The sequence below is a fragment of the Styela clava genome, chromosome 1 (genome assembly GCF_964204865.1).
Source record: "Styela clava chromosome 1, kaStyClav1.hap1.2, whole genome shotgun sequence".
Classification (NCBI taxonomy): Eukaryota; Metazoa; Chordata; class Ascidiacea; order Stolidobranchia; family Styelidae; genus Styela; species Styela clava.
Genome location: NC_135250.1, coordinates 21,099,530 through 21,114,958, shown reverse-complemented (window position 1 = coordinate 21,114,958; position 15,429 = coordinate 21,099,530). Strand labels below are relative to the sequence as shown.

Below are 15,429 nucleotides of genomic sequence, written 5' to 3'. Positions count from 1 at the left end.
TTATCTATCTAATACTAAAATAACACGAACACCATAGAAAAGCATGAGAAACTCAATTATCATTTTAATAAATATCTGCATCTCGGTTACCGTTCACTTTAAACAGGCACGGTTAATTTACAAGCGGCGATAATGAAGAACAAATCCAGGGCATAGGATAAAACTTAATTTGGTTTTGAAATCAGCCGTTAATGTATTCAACAGCTTATCGCTGATGTGAACGCGGGGGTATACTAGAAATATGGAACTTCGATATCCGTCGAACCGTTATACTTGCAAAAAAAAAAACGAGAAAGGGCGGGGATATAGAATACCAACTTCAGGATATCGCCGCCGAAACGATCACGGTGACAAAGACAATAAGCGATTGTGATGAAATTACCCATTACCCAGTAAAAAACGCTTTATTGCCGACTTTTCAATGTTTCTATTAATTTCCAAATGAAGTATCGACCTCCGACTATCTGGATCCCTGTTCTGTACAAAAAAAAATATTCATTATTCGACTATTCGGTATTAAAAATATTCAAATTATTCGATTCGAAAAAAGATTCGATTTTGCCTACCCTAGACTAACAGCCATTTAATTTGGCTTTAATTCCTAATAAGTTTGCCGAAGCGGGTCGTAATCGTGGAGGGTGCAAGGTGCAGTAGCTGCTTGTGATGATCGTCAGATGTTTTGGAACTAATTTCGATTGCCGGAACAAAATTAAAATGCTCTATAAAGTAAAATAATCATTGGGTCATTTGATTTATACATAATATTCGGAAATGCGACAAAAACTAAAAATCCACGAAAGCAAGCCAATGATTACAGCCATGTCTAAAATCTTTCCAGGTGAAAAGTGTCCGAGTGGTCGCGAAAGCGCTTGCTGTTGCGTCACTATTGCATTTTGTAGATTAGTCAACGCTACGCAAATAAACACGGGGGAATCCGTTCGACTAACTAATAGACTTCCGCATTTTAATTTTAAGTCAATGATTAGTTTTCAATGAAAAAATTTCTTTGAAAGTAATTAATTTTTAAAGCATTAACAAGAGCCGCAGGTAAAGTTGTTGAGAGCCGCATGCGGCTCTCAAACCCTAGTTTGAGAATCACTGGCCTAGCTGGTTGATCTTCGTGACCGCCGTGCTGTATGAAGTCTCTGCCGGGATTCCCCGTATGGAGTTCCGGATAGAAGCTTTACTTGGCAATGATACATCAATGGTGCTCTTAGCTATTTGTATCTGTCCACCTGTTGGATAAAGGAAACACTCTCAGCAACTGAAATTTGACTAAATTAGAATTTTTCGCTATACGTAATTTTTCCAAATTAGTCCATTTTCACTAGGAGAATACCCTAAATCCTGACAAAAAGAAGGCTTAGGTTCGAGTTTTGTGAAAAACTTCAGGTGAACCTCTTTAATATCATATATTCAAATCGGATGCCTCTTGAGCGATAGAGTGTGCTGCTGGGCTTTGGAAGTTGACTAAATTAGCTTTTTTCGTTATACGTGATTTCTCCGAATAAGGCCATTTTCGTTACGAGAATACCCTTGATTCTAAAAAAAAGGCTTGAGTTCGAGTTGTGTAAATAACTTCAGGTGAACCTCTTTAATCCTACATAATCAAATCGGATGACGCTTGAGCGCAAGAGTGTGCTGCTGGGATTTTAAAATTGGCTGAATTAGCTTTTTTCGCTATACCTAATTTTTTCAAATAAGGCCATTTTCGCCACGAGAATACCCTATATTCTGAAAAAAGAAGGCATAGGTTCGAGTTATGTAAAAAACTTGAGGTAAACCTCTTTGATATTGAATAATAAAATCCGATGCCTCCTGGGGGTTAGAAAATGCTGCTGGGATGTGAAAGTTGCCTAAATTAGGTTTATTGACCTTTGTAAATTGCAGAATTCTGTAGTTTTGGTTTTAGTTTGGTCGTGGCAGCATCAGGCGGGCCAGATTGAATTACCCAACGGGCCGGATTTGGCGGTAGTTGGCCCATGTCAGTTCTTACCTGTGGCCTAGTTGAATCGTGGAAATTCCCAAAGGTTTCAGTATTCGCGATTTACGTCTAAGCTTACCTACTCTGATAATTAATAGCCCTTTGTTTGCCCCTCGTGTAGTTCAATTTCATCGCTATCAAATTAATGTTTTTATTAGACATGTAGCGGACCTACGGACCGTTTTGCTAATATATTGGTGTCAGTATTCTTCATCTTGGTATTCTTGTTGTTGTTGTGGAATACTCGCTTTTCTCTTTAATTATTGGATCAGTTTCACTGAACTGGAATTTCAGTGTTGAAGGATGGTGTTTTTTGTTTGTGGGTAAAAACACAACTGTTCAGAATGCTTGAATGTGCTATGGATATAATATAGACATGAATTATAGCACTAGGCAGAATGCAGTACAGCAAGAGAAAGAGCTCAACAATGACATAATTAAAGCAGTAATAATGACGTCATAAATATCGCCTTACATCCCCTTTTCCTTTGAAAAAATACCAACAATATCTACACATGAAAATATAACACTAATGCAATAACACAACATGATAGCAATGCTTATTGGAATGTACACATCTCATTTAGAACAATTTTTCATCCATCAACAATGCTATAAAATACAATATTCACTGTAAAAATCACCAGAGTAATATCTTGGATTCTCTATCCACTTCTAGTACAAGTCATACTGGGCACAAAATTGGAATTATCATTTACAATGGCTTCTTGTGTGAAGCAATTGATCATGCACTTCTACTAAATTTTTTGGTACTCCTGTGGTATTGCGAACCAAGATGGCGGACACCTGAACGAAGTATGTGTACCAGGTTAGGGTTTGGCCATAATTTCAGGTACCAATACCATGGAAGTCACTTGGCTAATCCCCGAACTCGTAATAGAACTAAAATAGGGAAAATTGGAGTGAAATTATGGCCTAATCCTAACCTGTTACGTATAGACGTTGTGGTGCCCGCCATCTTAGTTCACATACTCCAGGAGTACCGTTTTTTCTTTCTAGAATTCACCAAATTCTTTTTTATACAGGTATATCATCTTTAGTTTGACGCGATAACAAACGATGTGCAGAGGAACAAAGCATTTTATCTTTGGACACATTTCGAATGTTTAATAAAGCAAGGTAAGGATCAAATCGTCTACATTTCTCAAGTAAATTTCGAGATCGTTTTACAGCATTTTCAGCTAATTCATTGCTTTGAAAAAATTCAGGATAATTCTAATTTTGTGCCCGGTATAACTTTTTCTAGTGAAAGTGAATGGAGAATGAGGCCAAATCCAAGACTCAACTCAAGTCATTTTGTGAATATTGGGAATATTGCATTTAGCACCAGTATCAATATTGTGTTTGACACTGACACTGTTAATATTCACATTTAAACCAGCATAAGCTTCATCAGAATCAGTATTCTTAGCTGAAAAAAAAAAATGAAATGAACCAACAATAATAATCAGCAATATACATGTCATTAATCTTAGCACTGGTATCTGGTTTTCATTGGTATTTATGAACATCATATAAATGCTTATAAGGTTCTTTCGATTGAGCACTTTCAATTAAAACATACTTTGGTTCATTTTGTGACAAAAATTACATTTCTTGCCAAATGACGGACAAGAATTTCAAGATTTAACATGATATAAATCACAGTACTACCAAACACAATTAAATTCTGATACACTCTGAAAATGACCAGCAGGCTTATGAAATTTGTCATTGTTTGCAGGAAATGTTATATGCACGTGTATCTTTTTTAATGGTGAGAAACAGAATCAACTTCTTGCGTCGCAGTTACGAATAGCGATTTCATTCTCTCATTTATAAGTTCATGTATCACGAATATATGAATAGCTTTTTTCAATGTAAGATTAGCTTCTTTTAGCAATTGTCGTTGCAGGTTATCATAAGAAACGTCAAAATTCTATCTTCAATCAACTCATCTTTGAGATCACTCAATTTACAATACTTTGCTTTGTTTTTCAATTCTACAACAAATAATTGAATTGATTCACCTGGCATCTGTGCTCTCATGTTACATTGATGTCTTGTTGTTCCTATGTTTGACTTGCTTGGGTAGGCACATTTCATTAAATTTTCTTTCCAGGCATTCAATTAAATCAAGCAATATGAAGGCTTTAGATTTGTCAGTGTTTTCGCTATGCAATGCCCTGATGAAAATATCATATTGACGAACGAATATTCTCCAGTTTTCAGCAGCATTCACATAAAAAAAACTGAGGATCTGGTCTGTTCAATGACGAATCAGCCATCTCTAAATTAATTTCTCAATGACACTTTTTGAATTCTTCAAGCCCGATTCTGACGCCATGTTTGTTTGTGGGTAAACACACAACTATTCAGGATGCTTGAGTATATTATGGATATAACATATAGCACGAGGCGTCATTGAGCATTGATAATGACGTCAAAAAAATCGTCTTACAGTGCTGTTACTAGAAGGTCATTTATTTTATTTATTCCGAAAATTTTGTGACTTCAATGAATTCATTTTTTATGCTGGCTTTATGTATCCACCAGCAATCTTCCGTATTCACGTAAAGTAATATTCTTCACTGTAGCTACATTGAATTCTCGTTTGTCAATTCAACGACAAGATTCTTGATTGCCGTCCTCACTCACACTTCCTACAGTATTAATTCTTGCATTATGAATCCTTCGGCATAAGTTTTGAAGGACTTAGAATAATTGAATCTTACTTGCATAATAGATCCACCGGCGAGATACTTGAATAATCGCTTCGAATAGTTGCCTCAACTCTTTGCACAAGATCCTCGCACTATGACTTCACCAATAGGGCTATTGAATCACTTAAAATAACTGTCTTCACTTTTGTTAAATTATGTTTAAATTGCGGATACACAAGCAAGAGTATTGAATTAGGCTACTTTCAATAGTTGACTTCACTCTTGCCGCATCGTCCTTGAATTGCGAATCAACCAGTATGACTGTTGTATCACTTAAATATCGCAATTGTCTTCACCCTTTTTGCAGTGTCCACCCAACAGGAACCACCAAAAAAAACCTCTTGATTTGAAAAAAAGTAACCGACTTTACTCTTGCTACGGTATCCTTGAATTTCATATTCAAAAACATATAAGTGGGATGAATAGTTTATCCCGGAGAACCCGGTTGATAGCATTATTGAGTTAGATACCAATGGGAGATTTCTGTGTTTATTTGGAAACAGCAACATGATCAGTTGTGTCGGCGTTACAGTAGTCTCTGAGTTGGTGATGAGATAAGAAACTTAGAGTTCGTAATCCCGCTAATTTGATCAATAATCTAGAATAAGTATTATCCCACATTCCTCTCGACGCGGTCATGCTTCGATGCAGCACATGCAACAGTACATCTTGGAGTTTACGTACAGATTTACTGTCGACAATACCTGATCGATCTAAATGCAAGTGTTATAAGTTGACAAACCCACCTATTCGTATGAACTAAAACTTTTTATGTGACTGTATTATTGTAAAACGTCAATACTGAATCTGAACCACCAGTAATGATCCATTTAATTCTTTTTTCTTTTTAATATGGTTAACGCGCCTAAGATTGAAATAATATTTTCTGTTGAATTTGGTCATATCTGTTTGCAAGTTTAGACCAAACCGGACATGATACTAATTTGCAGTGGCGGCGCGTGGTCATTTTGACAACCGGGGCAAGCTACTGCGGGACCAAGTCACCCCCATCTACGGGGACAGGATGAGCGCTGTAAGTTCTCCCATCATTTTATGAGTATAAAAACCATTCCATCGGTAACAACCAATCGGCAAAAGCGACAATTTTTAACGATAAGAAAGTGTCTTTAAAACCGGTCCAAGGCAAGGGATTAATAAATATAGACATAGTTTATTTTGAAACCTCTTTCAAAAGGAAAGGCAATATTTACCCGGATAAATACAATGACATATTAACAGAAACTTCGGGAAAGCAGACAAAACCTAAAATAAGATTTAAAACGTTACTATGAAGAAAGGAAAGTTAATGCAAAGATAAGGACATGCGTCGCTCACTCATAGATATATATGCTGCTAGACTTCTACTGCTTGAACATATATGCGACACGCCGCGGTTTCTTGAAAGCAAAATGCTCAATAACGCGCTGATTTAAGTCATGCATCCCAGAAATAACGTCTCTGTGAATGGATAAAACAGCCAAGGAATTTAATCTATCTTGCTTCATTGTGTTTCTGAGATACGTTTTAATACGCTTCAGCGTGCTGAATGTTCGCTCTGCGTCGGCGGAAGAAATAGGCGTCGTCAAAATGATGTCCAGAAATTTTGCAGACGCCGCAAAGGTAGTTACTAGAGTGTTATCTATGAGGAACCCATAGAGCGCGGAAGTTGATGTGATGTTTAAAAAAGTTTGATTGGTGTATATACATCGCAATTCATTTTCCAATTTACCCACGTTTATCATGGGGTAAAATTTGGAGACAGTAGCCAACAAATGGATGGGAAATTGACGTGCAAATTTTGAAATATTGGGGTTGGGGGGGTTCATCAAAGAGAACGCGGCAAGGTGTTCAGTGCGCAGACGATCGCCTATTTGATTCATCAGAATGTCACAGCATTCCTTTGCAGACAAAATCAAACGCTGCGTTGTTTGCCCGCGGCGTAAAGAAGCACTCCATGTGTCGTCGTATTTTATTGTTTCCCGGATACGAGATTGCACAGACGACTGCACAGACGCTCCATCCATTAGCCTTGACTGTAATGCGCCGTATAATACATCCACGTGATAGAATATTGTGGAGAAAAAAGCGAGAAAAAATGAAAACTCACCATTTTCTAGCAGGCGCTTTAGACCTGCCGCCTCCCTCACAGAGCGTTCGTCCCAAACCGGAGAGCTCTAAATGCCATTGAAACACTCAATGAGCTCAGACCTAATTTAGGACACGCCCTGCACCGCGCGTGATTGAAAGTTCCAACGTGTTGGTGCACAAGCTGGGAGACGGCTGCTACATATCTGGCGAAGGAGGTCAGAGCGCATTGGCGAAACGGAAAAAAATGAAGAAAACCCCGAAACATTTGCAAAAACTAGACGGACGAGAGGGGTATCAAGACACATATTTTTAATAACGAGATTAAATTGGTGTGCATAACAATGTAAAAAATGCGCATGAGGAAAATCTTCTTTTATATAAACTTGAACACCATGTTTCGACCCACTCATGACTGCCGCGCCGTCATAAGTTTGAGCTATCAATTTTGACTTCGCGTTGTAAAGCTGTAACACTTCTTTCAGTACAGCCGATATCCCGCAAGCCGTGCGACCAACGATTGGTACAAAGCTGTAAAATCTCTCGGTAGGTTTACCATCTTTCACAAACCGAAATATCACAGCCAGTTGGGAAACGCACGTGATGTCAGTTGTCTCGTCAGACTGAATCGAAAGGAACTGGCAATTCTCAATTTCCAGAGCCAAATGTTGTAAATAAATTTTATACATTGAGTCGAGCAAATCATTTTGGATATCCTTAGATGTCCCTTTTGAAACAGTTGTGGCATCAAGATGATCTCTCAATACTGTATCCAGGGATGCGGTGTATTCCACCATAATCCAAAAATACCCCTCTATTAGAAGAGCCATCGTGCTCACGGAGGGACAACTCGTGACAACCAATGAACTTCAAAACATCTATCAATCGACCGAGAACATGGCGGTTTTTCTCGACGTTTTGGTTGTGCCGACGAATAGAAACCGCGCGTCCTTCATCCAACTGTGCTGCAATATTAACATTTCCGAATGTTCGGTATTTTACTGCATTGTCCAGATGCTCCATAGAAGATTGATGATCCCTGGCACGCTCGGAAAGATGTTTAAGATCTCTAAAACCAAATTTACACCAACGTGAGTCACGGGCGGTAGCAAAAAGTAGGCAATAAAAACAAAAAAGTGAATTTTTGTCCTCGCTGTAACACAACCATTCGTGTTTTTTATACCAAGTTTCTGCGCAGAATGTACGCCGACGCTTTCCTCCGTCATGGGATTGTTCCAGTGAACAATTTTTTGGTTGATAAGGCCCAAGACGTTGTACCTCTAATTTTTGTTCCAGCGGCAGCTGCGAAAACGGAGTGCGAAGTAGTGCATCAACCTTATTCATTATGAGGTCTAAGGCTAAGAAATGCGAAGCCGGAAAGAAGCGAGGAGTTCAAAAGGAATGTGGAAAATCGAAAGCAAATGGACTACAGGTCTCTAACTGATTCAAATAGCGAAACAAGCGACAAAAACGAAGGCGAGGAAACTATCAACTCTTCAAGCAACCAACGAACGAGAAGGAATGCGTGAATATGTCAACACGTTGTTGTAAGAAACGTCGGCATTGTGTCGTCATAATTTCGGGGCTAGCCCCGATCGGCCCCGATGATTTAGTAAAAGAAACAGAAAACAAACGAGACAAACGCGGCGAGTGGAAGATAAAAGAGAGAATACGATATACAATGAGCAACCGGGGCAAAATCGGCTTCGCCCCGTCGACGTTCGGCGAAGGCTTTGCGAGCGAAAAATGAACCATGTCGGGAGAATATGGCTAGATATTGATATTGGCTGGCCGATATTGAGGTATTTTTCAAATATTTTTTATTATACCGAAAAAACAACCGGGGCATTGCCCCGGTTGGCCCTATTGACGCGCCGCCACTGCAGTAATTTGTACTACTCACCGCAGGTAATCAGTACCAAAGCTGTGAATATGGCAACTTCTTCTGGGCTAAGACCAAGGGAACTAAATTGTTCAGCAAAATCGAATGTACATTTGGCGAATTCTCCCATATCTGAGTCAAAATATATGTAACGTTAAATTGTTCAATTGGATGATTGTGCATTTGTATAGTATGAACAACTCGTATATCATATTTGTCGATATAGTAATAGAAAATGAACATACCATTGGAAACTAATTCAGATAAACCACTCTGTTTTCCATCTGGAAATAGAAATGTTTGGTTGACCGGGTTATAACCAGATAACATAACGATGAGCATGACCTGTAAATGAAGTTAAAATATTTCTATTTATATAAATCAATCAATTATAGTTACATCTGTGAAAGTCTCGGCCCACAGCCGGCCAGAGAAGGAGACATGCTGATTTGAACGACGCATATAAATAGAAAAAAAGGGAACATATAAAAAGAATTATAGACATATCAGTTCTGCGTCCATATCATATCACAAACGTTGCATTCTGGAAAACTTTGTGATCGAATTGTTAATATTGCACAAATTACTAAACTTTCTTGTGATAATCAGTGAATTTGATGATTGAATGAATTTGGTCTATTTCATCTGTGAACTCACCTTGAGCAAAAATCGAAAAGATGAAACTTTTCGAAGGATCAAGATTCAATATAAAATAGATTATGTAACGTCTGAATCAAAGATTATTTAATTTTGGCCTTATTGTTTGTTTTGTCAATTACCTCGAGTAATCCTTTTTTTAAGAGATGGATTTGATCCACTACCTTTAACATATTGGTAAATCCAGGTATTTGTTTTGCGAATTCAACGACTTCACATATCGCCATGTTGAATGGTGATGTGTTTTGTATTGTAACGTTACATGTTGCTTTCTGCCAGTTTCGTATGAAATAGAGTACAATATTATAACTTTTTGTACATTGCACTAGTTTAATATTGAAAAAAATGATATCATTTCTTTCTTTGTAAAATACTACTTAATGGTATCGCGCACGTCGTTATAGTCCACCAACAGTTTTATTGTTCAATGCATCGGATCTCTTCTGAAAAATCGAAGTCAAAACAATGGATCACATCAAACAACACGCATCCGTGAGTGTTGTCATTTTAGCATAAAGCTGTGTATTAGTTAGTTGTGTTTTTATTCTTTACCTCGAGTTGACTGTGTCTCTTTCCCTCAAATTCTGGGCTTAGAAAAAATCCTCGCTTGGCCAGAAAAAAAGTGGCTTGGAAACCGACACGAAGTGTATTTGCAATATCATCATAAACACAGGGGCTTTGCTTGTACTCCGAATGCTACAAAATATTATAACGGTAGAAATGGAAGGTATTTGAATTCCGGAAGCTTGTTGCTTTCTACTGATTGCGTGATTATACTGTACAGCTTGTATTAAACTTATGTTAAGCCTAAATGTTAAGAATAGGTAGGGCTACCATATTTTTGTGACCTCAAAGCGGGACGCCTCAAAAGACCATAGCTGTGATTTTTTAAACTTTAAATTTACATCGGTTTCAGGCCAGCACGTATTTTATAAATAATTTGTTTTCAAAACAGATTGGTATGATTGTAATTTTACATAAACTCAATGTCTTGGATATATGTGATACGAATAAAGGGCTGTAGTGTTATGAAGTGAAAATTATTTTTTTTAAATTACCTGATTGCTCAAATTTGTGTTAACTACGTTGTTCATGCTCGCCAATGTGTTACTGTATTGATATTCATTGTCTTTGCTTGAAAATTCGCACTCAACTCGGGAGGAGCAAGAACTGTCGTGGGATGATGCTGACCACAAACGCTTCTTCTGGTTGTATGGTGTGTATGGCAAATTTGAGGCAGGCAAAGAATTGCCCTTTGCATTTTCATTCAGTCGTTCGGGAAATTTATCAAACGAAAAGTATTGATCTTTTTTGTTCAAAGTCGACAACTGGATATGCCCATGTTCCTTTTCCCTTGGATCATATTGCAAAGCTTCGATGAAGTTCGGCTGCCTAATTTTTTCAGATGTGGATTTTTGATTTTCAACGACGGATATTGGGCTCCAATGAGGTTCATTTGATTTACAGGCAGAATATACTAATTTCTGCCGTGTTACTGAATTCCCACTGTCTCTGGAAACGTTGAGAACGCCATCACCAGCACTTAGCAAGTGCGAATGGTTTCTTCTTGTTACAGACTGGCCGCTTCCCTCGTTTTCGATACGACTTTGTATCAAATATTTTGCAGTTGGTAAATGTTTACTTTTTGCTTTCTTGGCCGGGTTTATCAATACATTAGCGTGATTTATTGTTTTGCGGGCGTCAGTTGTCAGCTTTAGTAACTTTTCGATGCTCCCGGTAGCATTCTCATCCGATCGAGCATAGCTTCTAAACGTTAAATTTTTACTTATGAATATCATAAATCAAAAAGTACACCGAGTAGTTATAATGCTATAAATTGCCTAACGAACAAGACAGAATTTGGAAAAATTTTCCGGGGTTAGAGATGACTTTATTACTTATCGATTTTAATCACTAAGTATGTTGATAGATATTTGTCTGTCTGTCTGTTAGATGCACGCGATATCTCACGAAAGCGAGATTAATTCTGCTCCAGATTTTGCATGTACATTCATCATATCTCGGACCAGAAGCCTATTGATTTTGGGCGAATGATGCCGTATAATTAGCGAGTTATTAATTAATTAGTGACGGGTCACAAGGTGTCACTATGGAGTAAGAGCGCTGTTTTGGGGGATCCCCTAACTTTCGATCGATAAGTCTTCGGTCTCGGACCGATATTCTCGTTTATCACCTTATAGCATTTCCAAATCATAGAAATTCTGGAGAAAAGTGTTCCATATTATGCAATTTTCTTCACATGGGATAAACGTTACGTCATTTTCAATCGCGCGGATATAGAATGTGAAATTATCGTGTATACGTTTGTTATTTTAGAATGTAGAATATCTAAGCCGCGAGCAATATTCTCTGTCAGCAAATACATTAATACCTCCACGATGAATATCTTCGTTTCAAAATTTTAACCTTTTCTCTTTTTGGTATTCTTCCATACTTGACGGCTAAACAAGAGATAAGAATATAATTAATTTTTGTGGCTTGAATTTATTACTTGTAGATAAAAAAGCAAACATATAAAATCCCGTCCAACCTTTTCGAGACATTCCGACTTTTACGCATGTCTCATATCTACATGACTGACACCTGTTTCTAGACTCTCTGTTAATTTCGCAATTTCCTCCTAATTTGCATACTGGATATTTCAGATTCTGTCCCGTGGTTCGCCGGAAAAATCCCTGTAGAATTTAACACATGAAAATAAAAATACTAGTGTATAATTAAGTTTCAAATTTATTTTCAGACAAACAAATAAACGATATAGAAAATATTAACCAAATAATCTATTCAACCGATAAATACAAATTAAAACTCAAATATTTTTCAATGAGGAGTAAGGAATAATGAGCGTTTCAGAAAACTGTTTTTTTAGACATGTACTGTTACACAGGGGCGCTGCCAAGATGTTCAAAAGTGCGGCGGTTACAAAATCGAAATCCGATGAAAGGCTTTTGAAATGGTCTTCGCGATTACGCGTTTATTGAAAGAGCAGGCTCACTTTGCGGACAGAATAATGTGTAGTAAACTGTCCGATTATAGATTTTGATGCATATTTATGCAAACTTGCGAATTCGTTATCGCCGTTAGAAAAATTCCAAGATCTGCAATAAAATCCCAAAGATTACAAATAAATTTAGTTTAAAATACATATGAAGTACATTTGTATATCAAAAGTACATCTTCATCGCCTCGAAGTTCATATCGAAATGGCTTCTAAACTTGCCACTCGATAAAAGAGTCGACGATTTCAAAGGATATATAATGATTCTCCTGTTGCATAAAGTATTCAACTCTTGACCGATACGGGCACATTTAAAATGTCTTGCTATATTAATTTAATTTTATTCAAATTACCCTGCGGTTGAACCGGCAAAATAAGAGCACCACTGTTCTAAAATACCATGAAAAGCCGCGGACATAAAAATGTGTGGTAAATTGCCTGATTAAATCTTGTTAAGATTTGTATGTTTGCGAATTCAGCAAATCTGAGCTGTTCTAGCAACCGCTCTAACGCAATGCTGCCACTCAAGATTATTTTCAAGATATATAAGCGTTAAAAAATCCTGTCTGCAATAAAAGAGTAAGGAGTAAAAATTTTTAAAAAAATTAGTTGAATATGCTTTACGTTAATTATCTTATATATTCTTAATCCGGGAAAAAGTCGCGTCAGACCCGTTGGTAGTTTTAGAATGAATAAAAGGGTACTTCACAATTTCGTGACTCACGACAACTAAAGAAGCGTTTTAATCTGTTGCGGTCCCCCTAAAACAAAACTTATGGTGTTGTCCGTTTTATTCTTAGTATTTTAAATTGCCGCTTCTCAATCTGGAAAAGTTAGGTCGCGGATTTACATCTTTATTTACGGCTTAAATAACACACAACGCCGACGTAAACAATTGTTGATTTCAACAAAATGCAATCGCACGCGTTATTAGACATTTTCATTCTTCCACAAATTTCAAAATAGGGAGGGGGGTGTTTGATTTTCGTGAGAAACAATTCAACAACTTCAATAAAATCGTATTTTAGGTCTATCGGCCCTACATTTATTTCAATTATCATACCTTGCACCCCTCGCACGCATCTACTCCGTAATGCACACCCGAAGCATTGTCACCACATACTCGACAGAGTACAGCAAATTTGTATTCACCATCTAGAAAAGAAAATAGACCATGACCTCAGTTATAAAAACTGTCGTTTGGTGATGCCTATTTACGTTATTCGTTCCGAACAAGGCCATGTTGAAGCATCATCTGATATCGCCTGATATGTTATGAGCTACTATTTTTGGAATGACTGGTATCTTTACGGTTTGTCATTGCTTACCCAAACACCCTGGATAAGTTGGCGAGCATGGTAACCTGTGATGCCATAAAATAAATAATCAAGTTTAACGCTTCAGCCACTAGACTAGGAAGGAGGTCACTGTGGCATTGTTGTTTTTTGTTCCATGAATTTGCGACGCTATCATCATTACATTTCGTGTTTCAGGATCACCTTCGTATGCCCATCGAAATATTTTGACTAAAAATAGTTTTCAGATTTTCAATATGCTAATGCAGTATAAGTTACCGACGTATGTCATGTCTTTTTACTATTATAAGTTCAAAATGTTTGAAATAGACGAAATTATCAGAGACATATACGATTTACCATATTTCTCAAAAAAGTTTACGATTATAATTATTTTAATTCTAAATTTTTTTATTTATGATTCAAAAATAGATTTGTTGATAAGTTGGTTGTTAGTTTATCGTGAAAGTATTTGGATAATGCTCATGCGGTAATATTATAGTGAATGGTAATCATTCAAGTTCACCGCTGTTTACTTCATAACTACGCAGATCTCGCCCAGTCATCTAAATTCTAATCTTAATTTCTTTATCCTGGCCTGGAGCTAAATGATACGTCGAGTGACCCAGTTTGCATGCAAATATGTAGTGAGAATTCGACTGATTTAGTGTTAGCGATTTTTTTTTTATCTTCACTGATGTAAACATTCCGCTTTGTCCATGAACATGGTCACGTATAGGCAGAATTCGTTAACTATATATATTTATTTTACACCTTCAAACGATAACAAATATTAGGGCATTCGTATAAGTAATAAAGTGGGATGTTTAGTGATCCAATGTTTTTTGAAATGGCCTGATTTATACAAAAGTCATATTTTTGAGCAAAAGTCATTAAATTTGCCTTCGCGAATTGCCATTAAAATTCATATAAGAATAAACTTGCTGACCTATGAACGGAATAAACATCACATTTCAATTTTAAATACCGTAAGTGTTTTTGGTTTTGTTGGGGATTTCAAGATATTTATCTTTCGATAATCCAAAAAATCAGCGGGATTATATGATTGAATTCTCTCAAGTTATGTTTCATAAATTCATTAATCAACATTAGCATTCAGACACTCGTGACAAGTTATCAACTACAACGTGAAATTCATACAACCTAAGGTTTTTGTTTAAGTGTGAGAGACCGCATTAAAAAGCACTGGTGCTCTTGAAAACATCTCTGAGTAGGTCGTAAATATAATTTTTATACATGAAATAATTTAGAAATATTGTTTACCCAATATTTGATCCAGTGTAGGAGTCTGTGTTCTTGTTTCATTCATTATAATTGTCTTTTTAGTTATCGATTACTGTCATTGATTCAATGCAACACAAACTGAAATAGCAAAAAGAAAATACTTTTTGTCGTAAATAGGCTAAATATAGGTAATATAATACAGCGCGCGACGCTTCACTGAATTATAGTAACAAAACAGCTGTTTTTACGATTATATTCTTTACGAAACCTAATTTATTGTGAGACACGTGTAGACTAAATTATGTTATAATCTAATAGTATAAAATAAAATTCACAAATACTCGTTTAATGAGCCTATAATTTACTTATAATTAAACAAATGGCAGCAAAACGCAGAAAAGTTGATGCTAGGCGCCGACGATATTCAAATGGAATTTTTTGAGATGCAATGCAATGAGGAAAAAAGTCTATATTCTATTCGAGAAATCACTACTTGATTTTTAACATTAAAAAGTACTATCCGTTCGGTTTTTAACTTT

The 15,429-nt window shown here is 36.7% G+C and overlaps 1 protein-coding gene across 1 annotated transcript; it reads right to left on the bottom strand.

Moving 5' to 3' along the window:
- Positions 1 to 3,291: 3,291 nt before the first annotated feature.
- Positions 3,292 to 15,008, bottom strand: LOC120325545 (nuclear receptor subfamily 1 group D member 2-like). The gene is made up of 10 exons (XM_039391665.2): positions 14,930 to 15,008; positions 13,414 to 13,505; positions 11,883 to 12,027; positions 11,724 to 11,793; positions 10,390 to 11,098; positions 9,884 to 10,027; positions 9,454 to 9,603; positions 8,920 to 9,019; positions 8,696 to 8,806; positions 3,292 to 3,416 (listed from the first exon to the last, which is right to left on the bottom strand). Exons 1-10 carry the CDS (start codon positions 14,973 to 14,975, stop codon positions 3,292 to 3,294), a joined length of 1,692 nt encoding a protein of 563 aa, XP_039247599.1. The 5' UTR covers positions 14,976 to 15,008.
- Between the last annotated feature and the right edge of the window lie 421 nt (positions 15,009 to 15,429).